General features: G+C 45.0%; 1 protein-coding gene across 4 annotated transcripts in view; it reads left to right on the top strand.

Annotated features, from left to right (window-relative positions):
• The window catches only part of ABCA1 (ATP binding cassette subfamily A member 1), a 91,934-nt gene that overhangs the window by 56,478 nt on the left and 17,679 nt on the right, over nt 1–17,777 (top strand). For all 4 annotated transcript variants that reach the window (XM_059491733.1, XM_059491732.1, XM_059491735.1 and 1 more), the window contains 18 exons: nt 3,727–3,967; nt 4,528–4,667; nt 4,906–5,022; nt 7,223–7,411; nt 8,224–8,429; nt 8,522–8,698; nt 9,303–9,525; nt 9,880–10,101; nt 10,695–10,899; nt 11,410–11,523; nt 11,987–12,158; nt 12,676–12,807; nt 13,327–13,466; nt 14,474–14,611; nt 15,155–15,375; nt 15,797–15,869; nt 16,391–16,593; nt 17,582–17,630. In XM_059491733.1, coding sequence (XP_059347716.1) covers nt 3,727–3,967; nt 4,528–4,667; nt 4,906–5,022; nt 7,223–7,411; nt 8,224–8,429; nt 8,522–8,698; nt 9,303–9,525; nt 9,880–10,101; nt 10,695–10,899; nt 11,410–11,523; nt 11,987–12,158; nt 12,676–12,807; nt 13,327–13,466; nt 14,474–14,611; nt 15,155–15,375; nt 15,797–15,869; nt 16,391–16,593; nt 17,582–17,630 — 2,962 coding nt within the window. The remainder of the gene's footprint in view (nt 1–3,726; nt 3,968–4,527; nt 4,668–4,905; nt 5,023–7,222; nt 7,412–8,223; nt 8,430–8,521; nt 8,699–9,302; nt 9,526–9,879; nt 10,102–10,694; nt 10,900–11,409; nt 11,524–11,986; nt 12,159–12,675; nt 12,808–13,326; nt 13,467–14,473; nt 14,612–15,154; nt 15,376–15,796; nt 15,870–16,390; nt 16,594–17,581; nt 17,631–17,777) is intronic.

Below are 17,777 nucleotides of genomic sequence, written 5' to 3'. Positions count from 1 at the left end.
TCTGGCTTTGACTTTGAAGTGCTGCTGTTAGTCAAAAACATTCTCTCCCTGGAGCAGAAATCACAACATCTAAGCTAAACAGTGCCACCGCCTCCATGTAAGCTAAACAATGCCGCCGCCTCCTCCTCCCTTCGCTAGTCTTCCGCCTTTGCATCAGAGCGAGAGAGCTCTGCGCCGTGAACGGCAGTAACCTCTGGGAGCATGCACAAGAGCGGGTCACTCCAGGTTAGCCTGCGCCTCACTCCCACGGAGGGGCAGCTGCTGGGAGCCTGCGCTGTGCCAGCCAACAATTCCTGGCACGCACCCCTCCCCGAGCCCTTCAACCTGCTGCGCAGTTCCCTTCACATTGAAATTAATATGATTCCAGGATCAGCTTCAGTTAGGACCATGGAAGAGCTTTTGCTGCTAGCAGGGAGGCTGCCCTTCAGAGTTTGACTACAGCTGTTTCCTGTTACGTCATTTAAGCTTGGCTTTTCTTCTTGTCTGGGATAAAAATAATTGAAACCACGTGATACTTGGTTTGCTGATGTGGCTGAAAACGTCCCAGGGTAACGTGCCTTTTGCTTGGCAGCTGTTTTGGGCACGACTACTTTTATTCTGCCCTGCTGTGCAAACAAAGGCAGCATTTTGCTCTGTGTACAGCATGAGCTGCTCCAGATGGCTTGACCGAAAGTTACTTCTTATTGTCTGTCAGGCGGATTTCTGTGTGAAAAGGAGGGACTTGCTCCCTTGTTTCAAAGGGCAGCAGCTTGAGGGGGTGGAGAGAACTATTGTTTGTGCCATGTCTAGGAACCTTTCTAGCAGGGAATTTTAATTAGAAAATGGTCTGAACAAAATATTTGTCTTGGAGTATGGGGATTTATTGGATCTGTGTTCTTGGACTCTTTAAATCAACTTTTTGGAGGGCAGATTAAACACCAAGAGCAAGGACAACTATTTAGATACACTTAGGGAGCCAGGTCTGATGTCTGGAAGAAGAAATTGCACAGTAACCCTTCACATTTGACATATTTGCTTTCAGAGGTGTAAAGATCAGTTCTGCATGTAAATTGCAAAGAGGCTGGTACCAAAGATGAAACAAAGTTCCTTGCTCAAGCTGTTTCAAAATAATTTGTAAAAATGTGTTTGCAAATGCAATCCCTCTTTAAGATGGTTAGTACTTCATATGTTCATGGGAATCGTCTGCACTTCCTATTTAAGTACCTTTGCTTATCAGGTTAGGGAGTTTATGGTGCTTTTGCTTATCAGGTTAGGGAGTTTATGGTGCTTTAGCTGAAGCAGCTGCCTTGTTGCTGGGCAAAAATGAGCTCTTTTAGCTAAGATACCAAAAACTCCCTGAAGCATCCCTTTGAATTGCACACTCAAATTGTCACACCTGAAATGCAGCCTTGGCCTTTTGGGTGAAGAATCATCAAATCCAAACATCTGCATGAACATATGTAACAAACAAAACCGGTTGTGCAACAGTTTTCATTCATGTTCCACGATGCTGATGTCCTGTAGGTTACCCTGAACCTGGAGCCAGGTTGAGTGGTGCCCAGGCTGCAGGCAAAGGTACCAGTGAGTAGCAAGGAAATGAAAGTACACTGGAATCAGTCAATCTGGATATTTGTACTCAGATTTCTGCTGTTCTTACCACTGTCTTGCATTATATCAGTGTGTCATGTGCTCTTAGGCATCTGAAAATAGTGGCTGCTTGTGCAGGTGGCACGTAGTAGCTGTTGTTTACCATCAAGAATTTTCCTCCAGATGTTGACACAACTAAAACATGGACAGATGGGCCATGCAAAGGGTCAGGTTTACCTCCCACTGTAAGGCCAAGGAGTCTCAAGTGTGCTTTCCTTGGGTGAACTTGGATTGGTTGTTCCAGCACACTGCTGCTTTCAACATTGTTGCTGGCTGGCTTTCCCAGCTGTCTTAGACTTTGGTCTACCACCTTTGTTTAAATAAGTGCAGATAATAAATGCACTGTGAGCAAAAGTGGCAGATGGTCTTTGACTCTCTTATTGTTTCTGAAAAAAGGGCAGTTGGACACAGCATTTGAAGTTGTTTCTGGGATGCAGTTGACAAGCAGTTACAAATAGGTGTCTCAGCAGCTCTGCTAACCCTGTTAAGTGCATGTGCCTGTTCTGGACAGCACAGTGAGAACATCCAAGTTAATGTCACCTGATGTTTCAGCAGGAGTCAAGAAATCAGATAAAGTTCTAGAAAACACTTAAACAGGGATAGAGAACCAGCTGTAGGATTTTACCACAAATACAAAACCCTTTGATAAGGAACACAAATCTAGGTTCTTGTTCTCTGACAGGGATAGCATAACTGGAATAAAGTTCAGAGAAGGCCAGTTAGGACATTTAGAAGTATAATGGCTTTCACCAAAGGAACAAGGGAATAGGTTGAGACTGTTCAGCTTGCAGGAGAGATGAGTTGAGGATATGACAAATACCTGTAGAGTTCAGTGGCACATGAAAAAGAGATAGGGATTGAATGCTCACCATCTCTTTCAGTAAAAACAAAAAAACAAAACCACATGACACCAAAGGGAGCTGAGCACAGCCAGATAAGGAGAGAGAAGGGGTTCTTTCCTGTGATATTGGATGTTAAATCCTTGTGGTTGTTCTAAATTCTAGGATTTCACCATGGAAGAAAGTCATTGAGGGTTAGGAAATAGAAGTTCCCTGAGCTGCAAATAAATGGAAGCTGGAAGCTTACTTAGAGGAAGCATCCTAGTTTCTTGCCTTTGTCTTATTTCTTCTTAGCATCCACTTATTGTCACCATCGAAGAGGTGATGTCTTGACACCTCAGGATAGGGGGTCTGAAAGCAACACTCCAGTGTAGCATGAAACAAGTGCTTGTGTGGGTGGGTTACTTTTTGTCTTGTGGTGAGCTTGGCCATAAGCCCAAGTATGGCAACATTAATGCAGTGAATATTTCAGGCTGAGGGCAGGGTGTTTTTGTTCATGGCACATTACAGGCATATTGTCTGGCTTATGCCTCTCAAATGAGTCTGGAGGTACTAATTGTTCTGGCTGGTTGAATGTTGTCACCTCAGGCCTGGTGTGAGGTCAACTGGCCAGCAGAAGGCTCCTTGCAGTGATTGGCTATGTGCAAGGCTTATTCAGGGTCCTGGCTGCAACAGGGCTTGTTTTCAAGGATATTCTGGGAATGCCGTTGACAATGGGGCAAGGAGTTTCTGGGGCAGGAATAAGTGATGGCAATCTGAGAGATCAGACTGCCTGCCTGGTGTAAATCAGTGGAGGTTGGGTGGAGTTGTGCCAGGTGACACTGGTGTGGCCTGTGGCTCATCCAGTTTGTGACCCACAAGTCACTTGGTATTGTTCCTTTAATTCCTATTCTGACTCTATGTACCCCACCCCACCTGCCCTTGTGAGGGTACTCCACTGGAATGTAAGTCATTGTGCAACCAGGAGAACAAGCAGCTTCCATGTTAGAGGGCAGGGAGGCCAGGAACCACCCACAGCACTGGAGTAGAAAACTCAGTAGTAAAGAACTTGGCAAGGATATATCCCAAGTGCTTGCTCAGAAGAGCCTTCCATTGTGGTGGTGGGGAATTGTTTTCCCTGTTCTTCCCCTTGTTGTGGTGTTCAAGAGGATTCTCATCTGTTGAAAAATCTGTTCTGTGGTTTGAAGGTGCACTGAGAGACCTTCTCCTTTTACTAATCCTGTTCTTTTCTTCCATTCTTTTCTCCATCCTTCCCCTCCAGCTGCTGAGCATGAAGAGCTGGAGTGACATGAGACAAGAGGTGATGTTCCTGAACAATGTGAATGCCTCAAACTCCTCTACACAGATCTATCAGGCTGTGTCACGGATTGTGTGTGGCCATCCTGAAGGTGGAGGGCTCAAAATTAAATCCCTCAACTGGTATGAGGATAACAATTACAAAGCACTGTTTGGAGGCAACAGCACTGAAGATGATGTGATTAACTTCTATGATAACTCCACAAGTAAGTGTAACAATGGCTTAGTTTGAGGTCCTATCTACTTCATGATTGTCACCGCTAGCATTTTCCAAACTTCCACAGATGAAGGTAGGTGGTCCTGAGGGACATATTCACTGCTATTTCAGAAGGGCATATTGTCCTGCATATGCCCTTAAGGCGAAGAAGTTATCAGCTTGCAGAGTCTCCCAAGGACCTGCTACCTATCACCTATGAAGCATACACAGGAAGCTGTGCAGTGGGGCTGCATTAGTGGGAGAGGGAGTGCAGTCACATGTAGCCTCTGGAAATCTGACCTTTTCCAGATAAATTTTGTTTGTGCCATGCATTGGGGTTGTGGGAGTGTTGCAGAACTAGTACTGTGGCTCTTAGTGTTGGAGGCTACCTGGTTGCTCCTTGTTCACTGGGCAGACTGTGCAGGCTTGGGCTAAAAGGGGCTTTTTGTGAAGCTTTGCAGTAAAGGAGGGGGTTTGCGTCTGAAAAATGCTTTGATTGTTCTTGAAGTTCTATGCCTTCTGCAGTTGTTACTGTGCTGTTCAGCCACTCACCTTTGTGCTCTTCTTCAGCACCCTACTGCAATGAGCTAATGAAGAACCTGGAATCCAGCCCGCTTTCCAGGATTATCTGGAGGGCTTTGAAGCCCTTGCTGATTGGGAAGATCTTGTACACTCCAGATACACCAGCTGTAAGGAAGGTCATGTCTGAGGTAACTCTAGCCCTGTCGTCTAATAATGTAGCATTAGCTGTGTCCTCTGGCTGTGCAGCTGATCCTCTCTAGTTAAATTGGACCCAAACCCAAGCCTAGGAAGGATTGCCTACAAAAGCACAGCCTCCTGAATCTCTCACCTCCCATGTACTTGCTATTGAAGGCTCAATACACCCTCTCAGCTCATGATGGTCTCTGCCAGCTTTTGGAAATAACCTTCCTCTCTGCTTTGTGACAGGTGAACAGGACATTCCAGGAGCTGGGTGTGTTTCGTGACCTCGGGGGAATGTGGGAGGAGATAAGCCCAAAGATTTGGACATTTATGGAAAGTAGTCAGGAAATGGATCTCATTCGGGTCAGTATGCTGTCCTTGCCAGAACTACTGCTCTTGTTTTTTGCAATAAGTGATGAAATATTTATTTTAAAAGGTGCTTCAGTGCTGAATTGGGCAGATAGATACTGTGGATGGGACCTCTTCTTGAAAGAGATCTTGAGTACTGATCTTGCATTGTGATTGGCATTCCTTCCTTCACCTAACAGTGTCCTGCAAACAGCACATTTAACACCCAATTCTAATCTGCCTCTGTTGGAAGATGTACTGTTTTGTCTGCAGTGTTGCCCTAATGTGTCATGAGCATGTCACCATGGTTCCTCGGGTGCAGCTATGAGGGGTGGATCTTTGCACCCTGCGCCAATCTCTTAGGAAGTACAGTGATGTAAAGCTAACATCAAGAAACAGAGGGACTGCTGTAGAGTAGTTTTTCCAGCTGTCTCTGCAACACAGTTGGTTGGCTATCACCATGCACCATCTTGTGTACAGAGACCTCCCCAGGTTGTATAAACCCTGAAATTAATTCCTTTTTCACCCCAGTGTAATGCTGTGCTGAATGTGACCTGGCCTGTTGTACTTCTCCATCAACATGACATAGTAGGGCACCAGAGACAGTTGAATAGATTGTTACAAATCTCAGGCAGAAAGCTGAGGTCCAAAACGTTTATTTGCAGTGATGTCCTCTGAAAAGTGAATGTTGCTTGTATTTTTTTTTTTTTACTGAGCCCTGGGCTTTTATGGCTTTATATCTTATGTTGCTTGTTAATACTGTTGCCTCTGGTGGTTAATTATTGATCTTCCCAGCAATCTGGTCTTTTCTGTACCAGTATAGTAAAACGATCTCTTTGTTGTCACCTGTTGGCATTTGCACAAGCAGGAGTACTTCATTGTCAGTGCCTTGGCAGCTCCCAGCAAGCATTTCCTTCAGTTGTCATGTTTCTGGATTGACTGGCCATCACCTCTCAACTTTCTGGGTTGTACAATCTGTTTGGCATATTTCTTCCTGCTGAGGGAGAGGAAAGTGCTTTGTTTTCCCATCTGTGCCACTTCTAGCTTGATGCTAATGTGCCTGTGAACTTCAGGAAGGGCAACAAGTGCCCCTAGGGTTAAGGAGCTTTAATGTTGGACTTAAACAAGATGAGGTTGAGCCATTTCCCTGCACACATGGTAGCAGAAGTTAACCATGGAGACCAAATGAAAAGGGAGCACAGCACATCTGATTCCTGTGTGCTTGGATTTCCTTTTTGTATGTTTTCCTTTGGTAGCTTGGTCTGTTCTGTTTTTACAGTTTGCAAAGTTGTTTTTGTAACTGTGTGACCCACTACTTTCTGGTTTGCTGGTAACAGCAGAGTATGGAGAAGCTCTTTACCTCTGTTTCATTTTTGTTGTGGCAAAAAATCCACTTCCTGTTCTTAATCATGAGGATTTTTGCAGTTTTCTCTCTTGTGCAGGTTTTTCTTTTTATCTCCCTGACTTCCGTTCAACTATGTAATTTACAATTACTGTTCCCTTCCTGCCTGGCCTTAAATTGTCTGCCCAGTGGACTGGTTTCTGCTTCAGTGCATTTGTGCTAGACATTGTGCATACAGTAGCCTGTCCTCAGAAAGCTAGCAGTTAAACCAGGTGAAGAAAGCACTGTCCTAGACAAGAGGATAAAGGCAGGACATCATGGCTGTACAGGGGAGCTTCAGCTAGCCCTGGTGGCACAAAAACAAAATACAAAAATCGCCTGGCCTCTGGTGCTGGTATTTCTGCTCAGCACAGTGACTATTGAGCCTTCAGCTGTACCTCAATTGCTCTCCATCCAAGCCAGGACGTGAGATTTTTCTGGAAGAAGTGAGCAGAGCTAGGCACCAAGTATTGGGCAAATGCATTTCTGCGGCGCTAGCATCTCCCTTTTCCCTGGTTTGCCTGTGTGGGGTGCAGAGCTGTACATGGCTCTCTGCTGCCCTCTCCTTGGGAGAGGGGTTGGCCGGACATGGAGGCAGGCAGCCAGCCTGCAAAGCACACCGATATGGTGTAGCTGTACCGAGGGAGGCATATCCCTCTTAAAGCAAAGGTAAGGGGAAGGACACCACTGTATTGATCCTCTCAGTATGATAGAGGGCCTCTACCTGCACCTTCTTAGCAGCTGTTTTCCTTGTAGTGCTTGACTTCATTATGAGAGAGGAATCTAATATTATTTCTCACAACCATTTCGTCTTTGAAAACAAAACTCTTGCAGACGTTACTGAAAGGCAAAGCCCTCTGGGACCTGCACTTTCCAGCTTCCAACTGGACAGTAGAGGATGTTGCCCGCTTCCTGTCAAACAGTCCAGAGGACTTTGAGACAGAAAATGGCTCTGTGTACACCTGGGTGGATGCCTTCAATGAGACAGACCGGGCTATCCAGACCATCTCCCGCTTCATGGAGGTGAGATATTGTTAGTGTGGGCAAGGTGCTGGGGGAGGGCAGCAGCTTGGTCTCCACTTATGCGGTTGGGTGTTCTGAAAAGGTAAAGTAGATATTCCTCCATCCATTTTATGGATACAACCAGGATGTAGGAATCTTCCTGTAGGCCTTGTTCTTGAAGTTTTGCTTCTGTCACTGCATGTGGTTTCCTGCCCTTCTGTTAGTGACTGAAAGCTGCTGCTGTCTCCAGCAGTGTAGCTGTTCATACTTCAGTTCGCGGTGGGGTTCAAGCACTGAGGGCTGTGGTAAAGCTAGCAGCTGCTTCAAATTGAGGGAGCAAAATTAGTTTTACTTTTTGCCTCATCAGCTTGGGAGATGAGTGCAAGCAGAAACAGGCCATGGCCTGTTAAGGGCTTGATTCAAAACCTTCAGGTCTCTCCACTGATGTTTATAGTCTTTGAATCAGATTTGATTTATTGGTAACAGATGAAATAAGACCATTTATGGAAGTTGATACTTGGATGAAATGCTGTAGGTAATACTGCGGTGCTAGCTAACCTCTAGTACAGAAAATGCCTTTGCTGGGGTATTTCTCAGTGATATATGTTGGACTGGTAGGTGACTGTCAAGCAGGAAGCAATGACAACTCTTGCAACTTGCTGGGCTATAACTGAGCAAACCATTGCAAAATAGTCTGATGCTGTTGTCTTTTTACTTGGGCATGACATTACCATTGGAGTGTTCTCTTCTTTCCCTCCACCCCACAACTAAACAAAGTACCTTATAATTTGGCAGTGTATCCCATAAATGCTTCCAATTCTGTCCCTGTCTAGTGTGTCAACCTGGACAAACTGGAGCCTGTGCCCACAGAAGTCCGGCTCATTAACAAGTCCTTGGAACTTCTGGATGAAAGGAGGTTCTGGGCTGGCGTAGTCTTCACTGAAATAGCTCCTGACAGCACAGACCTTCCTCAACATGTGAAATACAAGATACGCATGGACATTGATAATGTGGAAAGGACCAACAAGATCAAGGATGGGTGAGCCCTGACATCCTGCCTTACGATCAATTTCTTACAAAGAATGGAGTGAGGAGGATTTCTAATGGAACGGTCTTATTCCCTTGGTGCAGGTACTGGGATCCTGGTCCCCGTGCTGATCCCTTTGAGGACATGCGCTATGTCTGGGGAGGCTTTGTCTACCTGCAGGATGTGGTAGAGCAGGCCATCATCAGGGTTCAGACAGGCACAGAGAAGAAGACAGGAGTTTATGTGCAGCAGATGCCCTACCCATGTTACGTGGATGACATGTATGTATACAGGCCGCTTCAGAAGCTCCCAGGAGGAGGAGCTTGGGAGGCATGGGCTTTTGTCAATCCTCAGGCATGGTTTTTGTCCCTATTTTCAGTGAGGAGGCAATCTCCATTGTGTTCCTAATCCCTAGAATTAGGGCACCCACATGGAAGATTTAGAATGTGTAATGACTTGCAGAGTCCTGCCCAGGAGAGTCCTGGAGTTGAGCACACACAGTACCTTCCTGAGGTGTGACCATATCCCCACACCTGATGCAAGTGAAAATAGCACTGGGGAAAAAAGCAGGACAGATAGATAGGCACAGGAGAGGGGAAAGAGGGCAATTGAGAGCAGCTCTCAGACAAGGCAGCTCTTTGCACCCACTCTTTCACTGAGTGACAATTGCAGCTCCACCTCCCACTCCTAACTGGTAATATGCTCTAAACCCACCCACCTCACCTCATGGTGAGACAAGGATCCTGTGTCAGGCTTTGCATATCAGCTGCTTTGTGCAGGGATGCCTTAGCTGTCACCATGCTCTGATAGCCCTTGAAGTGGTATCTGAAGTTGCAGTAATGTTTCTCACTCGGATCTCCTGGCCCCTTTCTTTCATTTTCTCAGATTTCTGCGTGTCATGAGCCGCTCCATGCCTCTCTTCATGACACTAGCTTGGATCTACTCAGTGGCTGTGATAATTAAGGGCATTGTGTATGAGAAGGAAGCCCGGCTGAAAGAAACAATGAGGATTATGGGACTTGACAATGGCATCCTTTGGTTAAGCTGGTTCATTAGCAGCCTTGTCCCTCTCCTGATGAGTGCAGGACTCTTAGTGCTGATCCTGAAGGTGAGTTGCCTGGTTTGGCCTGTGGCAGCAAATTCTAGAGCCTTTAGAGCCTGCCAAGCAGTGGTCTGCACTGACACGCTGGGGAGGAGTTTGTGGGTATGTGTTGACCAGTCACTTTTTGGGAACACAATTTAGGAACAACAGGACTATGTGGCTGAAAACAGCAGGAGGGAATGTTGTAGATTCAGTTCTGTTGAAAAGATGCCTCTGGTACTGCCTCACTTCTGGGAAGGCTGTTGTGCAAATTGCAGGAAACCCTGCCTCCGCTGAGCAGCAGCTCTGCAGAGCTGCCTATAACAGAGGTACCTTGGAGAGCCCTTTCAAAACCTCATGCACTTATTGTTCTTCTGCCAGATGGGGAATCTGCTGCCTTACAGTGATCCTAGTGTGGTGTTCATTTTCCTCTCCATCTTCGGCGTTGTGACCATCCTCCAGTGCTTCCTCATCAGCACCGTGTTCTCCAGGGCCAACCTGGCAGCTGCCTGTGGGGGCATTGTCTACTTCACACTGTACCTGCCTTATGTGCTGTGTGTTGCCTGGCAGGACCACATCAGCTTCTCACTCAAGATTTTTGCGGTGAGTCTTGATGAAACTTTCCTGGGCACTGGGGTGCCGCCAGTATGGCACTCAGCAGCTGGACACTCTTACAAGGGGGGAAGTGGCAGTGGGAGGTTAATTTTCAGTGTAAAAGTCTTCAGGGTTGGGGTTGATAAAGAGGTTTACTGAACCTGGTAGAAGCTGCTGGGACGGTTTTGTTGGCTTTGGTAGTAGAAGTAATGCAGCTGGACTAAACTGCCTTGATCTCTGTATGCTGTCATGCTGTATAACCAGACAAGCAGCCTGAAGGAACCACCTGCTTTTCCTCTGCCCATCATTTCTTACCTGTCTGGAGAGGGTGACTGTTAGCAACCTGTTCCCTTGCAGGAAAATCCAAAGAGTAAGGGAAAGATAGGGAAACAAACAATTCTGGGTGGAGGTTCAGTAGAGATTTCAGGCCTCTTGGAACCTAGACCAAATATGCCACTCCATATCTGCAAATACAGTGATGGTCCATGGAGTTTGGACTTTTCATATGGACAATGTCCCTCATTCTTGTGCTACAACTGAGATGACTAATTGGAGAGTAGATGTAAAAAAATTCAGTGCATGTTCATGCCTCCCATTTTCAGAGCCTGCTGTCTCCAGTAGCCTTTGGTTTCGGTTGTGAGTACTTTGCGCTCTTTGAGGAGCAGGGAGTTGGTGTTCAGTGGGACAACTTCTTTGAGAGCCCATTGGAAGAAGATGGCTTTAGCATCACCACATCAGCTGTCATGATGCTGTTTGATACCTTCCTCTATGGAGTCATGACCTGGTACATTGAATCTGTCTTCCCAGGTGAGGTCTACTTTTGAGAGATGATCATGTCTTAAGGCTTTTAAAAAAATCCTTTCACCCTTTTCACCTGCTAAGGTGCAAATTTGGCCCATTTTTAAGCAGAGCTATTCAAAGGTCATGGAGCAAAACCAGCATCAGAGCAAGGCTGGTGCTGCTAGCAGTGAGTGTTGCCCAGCACAGAAGCATGACCCCATTGTGGCCATGGCTGATCTAGCCCCAGAAGCTTTGCTGTACTTGACTTGTTCCCTCCTCCAAAGTTCACAGACTGTGAGGCAAGAGAGGAGTTGAGTATAGTACCACATGTGCCACTAAGTACCTTTCAGCGTAGGGTTTTTAACCCTAAAGTGAGGTTAGATGTCTCTTACCCAGACTCTGTCAGTGTCTTCATACAGAAAGATTTCTCCTTTGTGCCTCACCTCATGTGGGTGGAGTACTTCCCTTCTTGTTCTGAAAGCTAATTAAAGAAAAGTGACAGATGCACTCAGGCTCATGTAATGCTTTTGTTTTTAGGCCAGTATGGGATTCCCAGACCCTGGTACTTTCCTTTCACAAAGTCATATTGGTTTGGGGAGGAACCACAGGACAGACAGCACCCCCATCCTGACCAGAAGGGGTCTTCAGAAGGTAAGTGCTGGACACAGCCTTTTGAAAGTGAAGTATTAAGGTCTGCCTTTTTCTGAAATGATAGTCCAAGGACAGCAGGAGCTGTACTGGCATGGATAGGTGAAATTGGTCACCCTTTTGTTATCACTCTTTGGCTATGCTGATCAAGTGGGTGCATCTGGATAAACTCAAGGTACTTTGCCTACCTGACTGCAGCTGGGTACTCCAGGCTCATGGAATTGAGAAGGCCTTGTATTTTTGGTGACCTTAATAAAACTGAAGGTCTCCAGCTCCCAAATTAGCTCAGGAGAGAGACAATAGCTAAATGACAACCTTGCTGAAGATTCCTCTGTCTGAGGAATAAAGTGGCCAGTCTTCATATAGCTCATTCCTTCACAGGCTTAGGGCAATATGATGTCTATTAAATTCCTATGCAATTTCTGTTAAAACCTATCAGATCTCTCTACTTTGTGTTTTCTTTCAGTCTGCAAGGAAGAAGAGCCAGTGCATCTGAGTCTTGGTGTTTCCATCCAGAACCTGGTCAAAGTTTACCGTGATGGCAAGAAAGTTGCTGTAGATGGTCTCACACTCAACTTCTATGAAGGACAAATCACCTCCTTTCTGGGACATAATGGAGCAGGGAAAACCACTACCATGTAAGAACAAAATAATGGTTTCAGACAGTAGGAAAGTGACTAAATACTGCAACTCCTATCCATATAGTAGAGGTAGCCATAGAACTGGAGCGTGCAAGCTGGTGCAGACTAGAATGCCTCTGCTGATTTAGTCTAGTTGTGCTGCTGCCTTACAGATACAGGGGACTGGAACCACAGGAGGTTCAGGTTGAGGCTGGGTCAAATGAATCTGTAGGTGGCATTTTGTAGTAATGCCCTTTATGATTCTGACTTACCAGTGAAAGAAAGCAAGTTGGTACTGAAAGAACAAGAAGCTTTTAGAGGAAAAAAAAAATCTTTCCTTCAAGCAGCTATGTGGGTGTTCTTTGATCACCACTGGAGCTGATTTGTGGTTTGGTTTATTTAAAATCCATTAGTGAGATGTTTTTCAGGCTACTTTCTAGATATGGGATTCCCCAGGGTTTCCACCTACTCTTAATTCAGCCTTCCACTGTTTCCTAGTGGCGGAACCTGCTGATCTATTCTATTTTTCTTTCAGGTCCATTTTGACTGGCTTGTTTCCCCCAACTTCGGGTACAGCCTTCATCCTGGGCAAAGATATCCGCTCTGAGCTTAGCACCATCAGGCAGAACCTGGGTGTATGTCCACAACACAATGTGCTGTTTGACTTGTGAGTATCATCTGGGATATGTAGGACTGATGGTATCTAACAGATGTTTGGGTTCTCTAGGATACAGCGGTGTGCTTTTGGCTTTGACAGTCCTTTTTCTGTGTGCACATGGTGTGAGACAGTGGAGTGTGTGGGATTGGTACAAGAACATTCTGTTTATTAGCACATTCCCAAGTGCCTGGGAATGACCAGCAAGAGCTTACACTTTCATCTTTCATGTCTGTTAATAATGTACTCCACTCAGCTAGGCCAAGTGTATCCCTGGTGCCTACTGATTTAGGTTGTTTGTCGTACTGTCAAGCACCCTTAAAAAAAGAGTATTTACATGGGTGCTGAATAGAGCCGCACCCAGAAATCAGGCTCAAACTGAGTGCACTCAGTCTGTGGCTCCTTCCTGAAACCTCAGCCTTAAAAGATGTTTTCCTGAGGAAACAGAAATGCCTGCAGTAATGCTAATAAAAGGGACGAATCCCAGTATGGTGCTTTCAACTCTGCCCTGAGGCTACATTTGTTCTCTAGGCTGACTGTGGAGGAGCACATCTGGTTCTATGCTCGGCTCAAAGGGCTGCCAGAAAAGAAGGTGAAAGAGGAGATGGATCAGATGGCAACAGATGTTGGTTTGCCTCACAAACTGAAAGCTAGGACAAGCAAGCTCTCTGGTAGGTTCAGATCTTCTACATTTCTCAGCCTCAGAAACACTCCACTGGCTTTTGCAGAGGCTGTGTTATGGACCCTGATGGAATCCTGCAATTATATATAGCCTACTATAAAATTAAGCATTTAAGGAAGTGACTTATTTATTAAGTACCTAATTAATCTATCTTATTAAACATCACAATCTTGCACAGTCTCAAGCTATCCAATGGCCATAACAAGTCTCTCACTTTCTCTGAGTATTGTGTATTTTTTTCCATCATGACACTGTTCAGCTACATTTGCTGTGTGTTGTCCAAAGTTTATTCATATATTTGGGGTTTATGAGTTTACATGAGGGTGGCTTGGACCATAGTCTACAAAGTCTCTTGGTGTTTGCAGATCATACATGCATTCCTTATACTGACTTCTGCCCCTTCAGTTGGTGACCTGGAGTGCCCTTCTCCTTTGTTCAGTAGGGGCAGAATTCCTGTGTCAGTCTGTACCAGATACTAGAGGGACTGACATGCCTTTGTCTTACTCAAGTATCAGTACAGACTGCACATTTGACTTCAGGGAGGGAGAGCAGATGACCATGGTTGACTTTAGTATTGAGGAATGCAATATAATTCCTTGTTTTTACCTCTGGAACACTTTCATGGAAGGGGAGTCTCATGGAGACTTATTTCTGCAGCTCAGGCTCTGGAGACCTGTGTTCCAGATCCCCAAATATTCTTAGGCTTCCAAGCTGGCAATTTGCTACCCCTGGTGCTGAGACAGTATAGTTCACTGTGGGCGTGCAAGGTGTGGTTCCCTGCAGTAGGAGAGTTAGACTCCACTGAGGAGTGACTATCCAGATGAATTATCCACTGTCCAGAAAGTGGTAGGACCCTGAATGCCTGAAACAGCAGCAGTACTTTTTCTCCTCAGTCTGCTTTCTTTCAGAGAGCTCATTATCCTTCATACTGCAAGTATTGCTGTTCACCTCATCTCTGCATCAGCCTGAACACTTCTTTCTTCTTGTGCCTGACAGGTGGCATGCAGAGGAAGCTCTCTGTTGCCTTAGCTTTTGTTGGTGGCTCCAAAGTTGTCATTCTGGATGAGCCTACAGCTGGGGTGGATCCTTATTCTCGCAGAGGAATATGGGAACTGCTTCTGAAGTATCGGCAAGGTATGTCATCTTTACTCTTAATAAATGTATTGTGGGAGGCAAAAGAAAATCCATCTGATTCTGGACTGTTCTCAAAATAGCAATATGTCTTTGCAAATTTATTGTTGCCTGCGCCAAGGAATGAACAGAGACCATGCAGGACAAGGATGCTCAGATCTCTCATATATCTTTCTCCTCCTATTCATGTCAGAGTTCATGAACAAACTTTTTTACTGGATTATGACTGAGGGCAGCTAAAGTCAGAAAATTAACCTTGCTGTTCAGCAGTGTCCTGTTCTGCCCCATGCAACCAGCCTTGCCGACATGAAATTAAACTTGTCTTTGCTGAGCGTGACTAAAGCCAGCAGAGAAGGGGGAGAATAAACCCATGACAGAAGTTGTGAATCTTCTCCATACTCTTGGCCTTGTTCAAAGGGCCCAAAATTGTGGCATCAACCTCCCATCCAACTTCATGGCAAGGTGCAGGTGATTGTGGCTTTGGTGTGCCAGCAAACAAACAGGTTTGTTTGACTTGGCAGCCACATCTTCCTTGCTCTCTTTCAGGTCGCACTATCATTCTCTCCACGCACCACATGGATGAGGCAGACATTCTGGGGGACCGGATTGCTATAATTTCTCATGGCAAGCTCTGCTGTGTTGGCTCTTCTCTCTTCCTGAAGAACCAGCTGGGAACAGGCTATTATTTGACCCTGGTCAAAAAGGACGTGGATTCCTCTCTGAGCTCCTGCCGAAACAGCAGCAGCACAGTTTCCTATCTGAAAAAGGTAGAGCTGGCCTTTTATGCTCATGTTTATTCTTTCTTCATGAAATCTTAGGCTTTTTGGAAGCAGCAGCTAAGATTTTCTATGTCTCAAAGGAAAATCCCTTGTTCTTTGAAAGAAGTGTTACTTGTCTGGCGGATACTGTGCCAGACCATATCTAATTAAACTGTTGTGTGGGACATACATCCCCATTATGGTTTCTTTCAGTGACAGTGGTCTCAAGCTGATCAGAGATACACAAAATAAGTGAAGTATACTTTTGTAACACTCACTTCTGTACCCATCATCTTACTTCTGTTTTAGCCTTTGCAGTGCTGTGTCATCATCTGCAGCATCTGGTTGGACTTAGTAGTATGCAGCATCTGGTAGGCCCCATTTTGAATAAACAGCAGGAAATAATGTTTGTCTTCTCTTTTGTGACCAGGATGACAGTGTCTCCCAGAGCAGCTCTGATGCTGGCCTTGGCAGTGACCATGAAAGTGACACATTGACAATAGGTGAGGCTTGGAAAAAAATTTAAGATTGAATTCCAGTTGACATTGCTCTGTAGCTCGCCTTGGACAGCTGACTTAACCTTGTTGCTCCAAGGTAGCTACAGTCTTGGGAAAATTATTAAATTCACAGTGATGGTATTTTAAATATTGGAATGCATTTCGTGAGTGAGCCATTTTGAATTCAAGCTGTCCTGAGATATAATAAGCAAATATTATGTAGTTGTATGGCCTGTTGGCAGTATATAATGTTGATGAGCTGTACATCAGTGATTTATTTGCAGGTCTTCCAGTCCCATGTACAAGCTCTCCCAAGTTCTGCACATAAGAAGTATAGCCAAGCTTTGGTCCAGGCTTTTATCCAGTCTTGTGTTAAATTAAAAAGAAATGACACTTCATGGAAATTAGCTTCTTTCCAGAGATGTCCTATTTGTCCTCCTTTTCTGGCAGGATTTTTAAGGCTGAGCTCTTTTTTCCACATTGAGTGTAACCAGAACAGAACTATCTTTTACATTTGTTTTTTCTAGATGTGTCTGCAATTTCAAATCTCATTACAAAACATGTTCCTGAGGCAAGACTGGTGGAGGACATAGGTCATGAATTAACCTATGTCTTGCCATACAAAGCTGCTAAAGAGGGAGCTTTTGTGGAGCTGTTCCATGAAATTGATGACCGTCTCTCTGATCTTGGCATTTCCAGCTATGGCATCTCAGAAACTACTCTGGAGGAGGTTAGTGAGCTGCTGATTCCTGTTTGTCTTAAACTAGGCAGAAGGAATCATGACATAATTAAGAATGAGATTAAGCCTTATTGCTTCCTGTAAAAATTGACAGAACAGCTTTGCGTTCCTCTCCAGAATGGATTGTCTTCTGCCTTGTGTAAGAGTGTGCTCACAGAGGTGTGCATTAAAAACTGAAATGTGGTACAAACAGGCAAGGACAGGTCCTGTGTGCTCATCTGCACTTTGCTGAGATATCATGTGTAGGTTGGCCCCTGATTTGGCTTCTAATATCTGTGTTATTTTTAGGCATGCTTTGTGTTGCATTTAACTGAAAATATACATTTCAGTACTGTATACATACATTATGTAAACAATTTAGACATATGCCCTTGTCAGGGATTTTTTATGGTTTCAGGGTTTGTTCTATGTGACTGATCCAGCTGCCAAGTCTCTCTTTTTTACCACAGAAGTATCATGCACATTATCTCTGTGTAGGATCTTTATTTGTTTATTTTAAAAGAATGATAAGGGAAGATGAAAGAGTGGTTTTGTCACTTACTGATGTTGCCATCTAGGTCCTTCAGAGCTGTGAAGACCTTGGTTGTTATCTGCAATTTGAAAAAAGAGTTATTTCTGGTTTAGGAGAGTCCATGGGTCAAGCTCTATGAAGGTGCCTATTCAAGCAAGAGCTGTTAGACATGGGGAAATATGAGATTCACCAAGTTTAGTTAATAGGTCTGTTTCTGAGATACAGAAAAGAGCTCATGTTTGAGATGGCCTACGAACTCATATTGGAAAGGGGGCACAGCTGGTAGCAGTCTTGACAGTCTGAAACTGGACAGAAGCCACAAAGTCAATGTCACTATCATGCAGAGGATAAACTCAGTATCCTCAGTTCCTTCGTTGCACCTGCCAGTCTCACACGGCATCTTCTGAAGCAGTACCCACAATATCTCTCCTCCTTTGATTTTCATTGACAGTTATCATTCCTTTTCAGATCTTCCTGAAAGTGGCTGATGATAGCGGTGTGGATGCAGAAACCTCAGGTAGGTGTACTTGTCCCCTACAGAAGTGATGCATACTAAGGTGTGACAGAGCCTGATTGAGACTGAACTGAAGCTCTTCTTTCCTAGTATTTTTAATGACCTGAAGTAGCTGGGTTTAGTGTATTTAATGCATGCCTTTATGTGCTG

The sequence above is a fragment of the Ammospiza nelsoni genome, chromosome Z, assembly GCF_027579445.1.
Source record: "Ammospiza nelsoni isolate bAmmNel1 chromosome Z, bAmmNel1.pri, whole genome shotgun sequence".
Taxonomy (NCBI): Eukaryota; Metazoa; Chordata; class Aves; order Passeriformes; family Passerellidae; genus Ammospiza; species Ammospiza nelsoni.
Note: the sequence above shows the minus strand (reverse complement) of the source record. Positions and strands in the feature narration are given on the sequence as shown.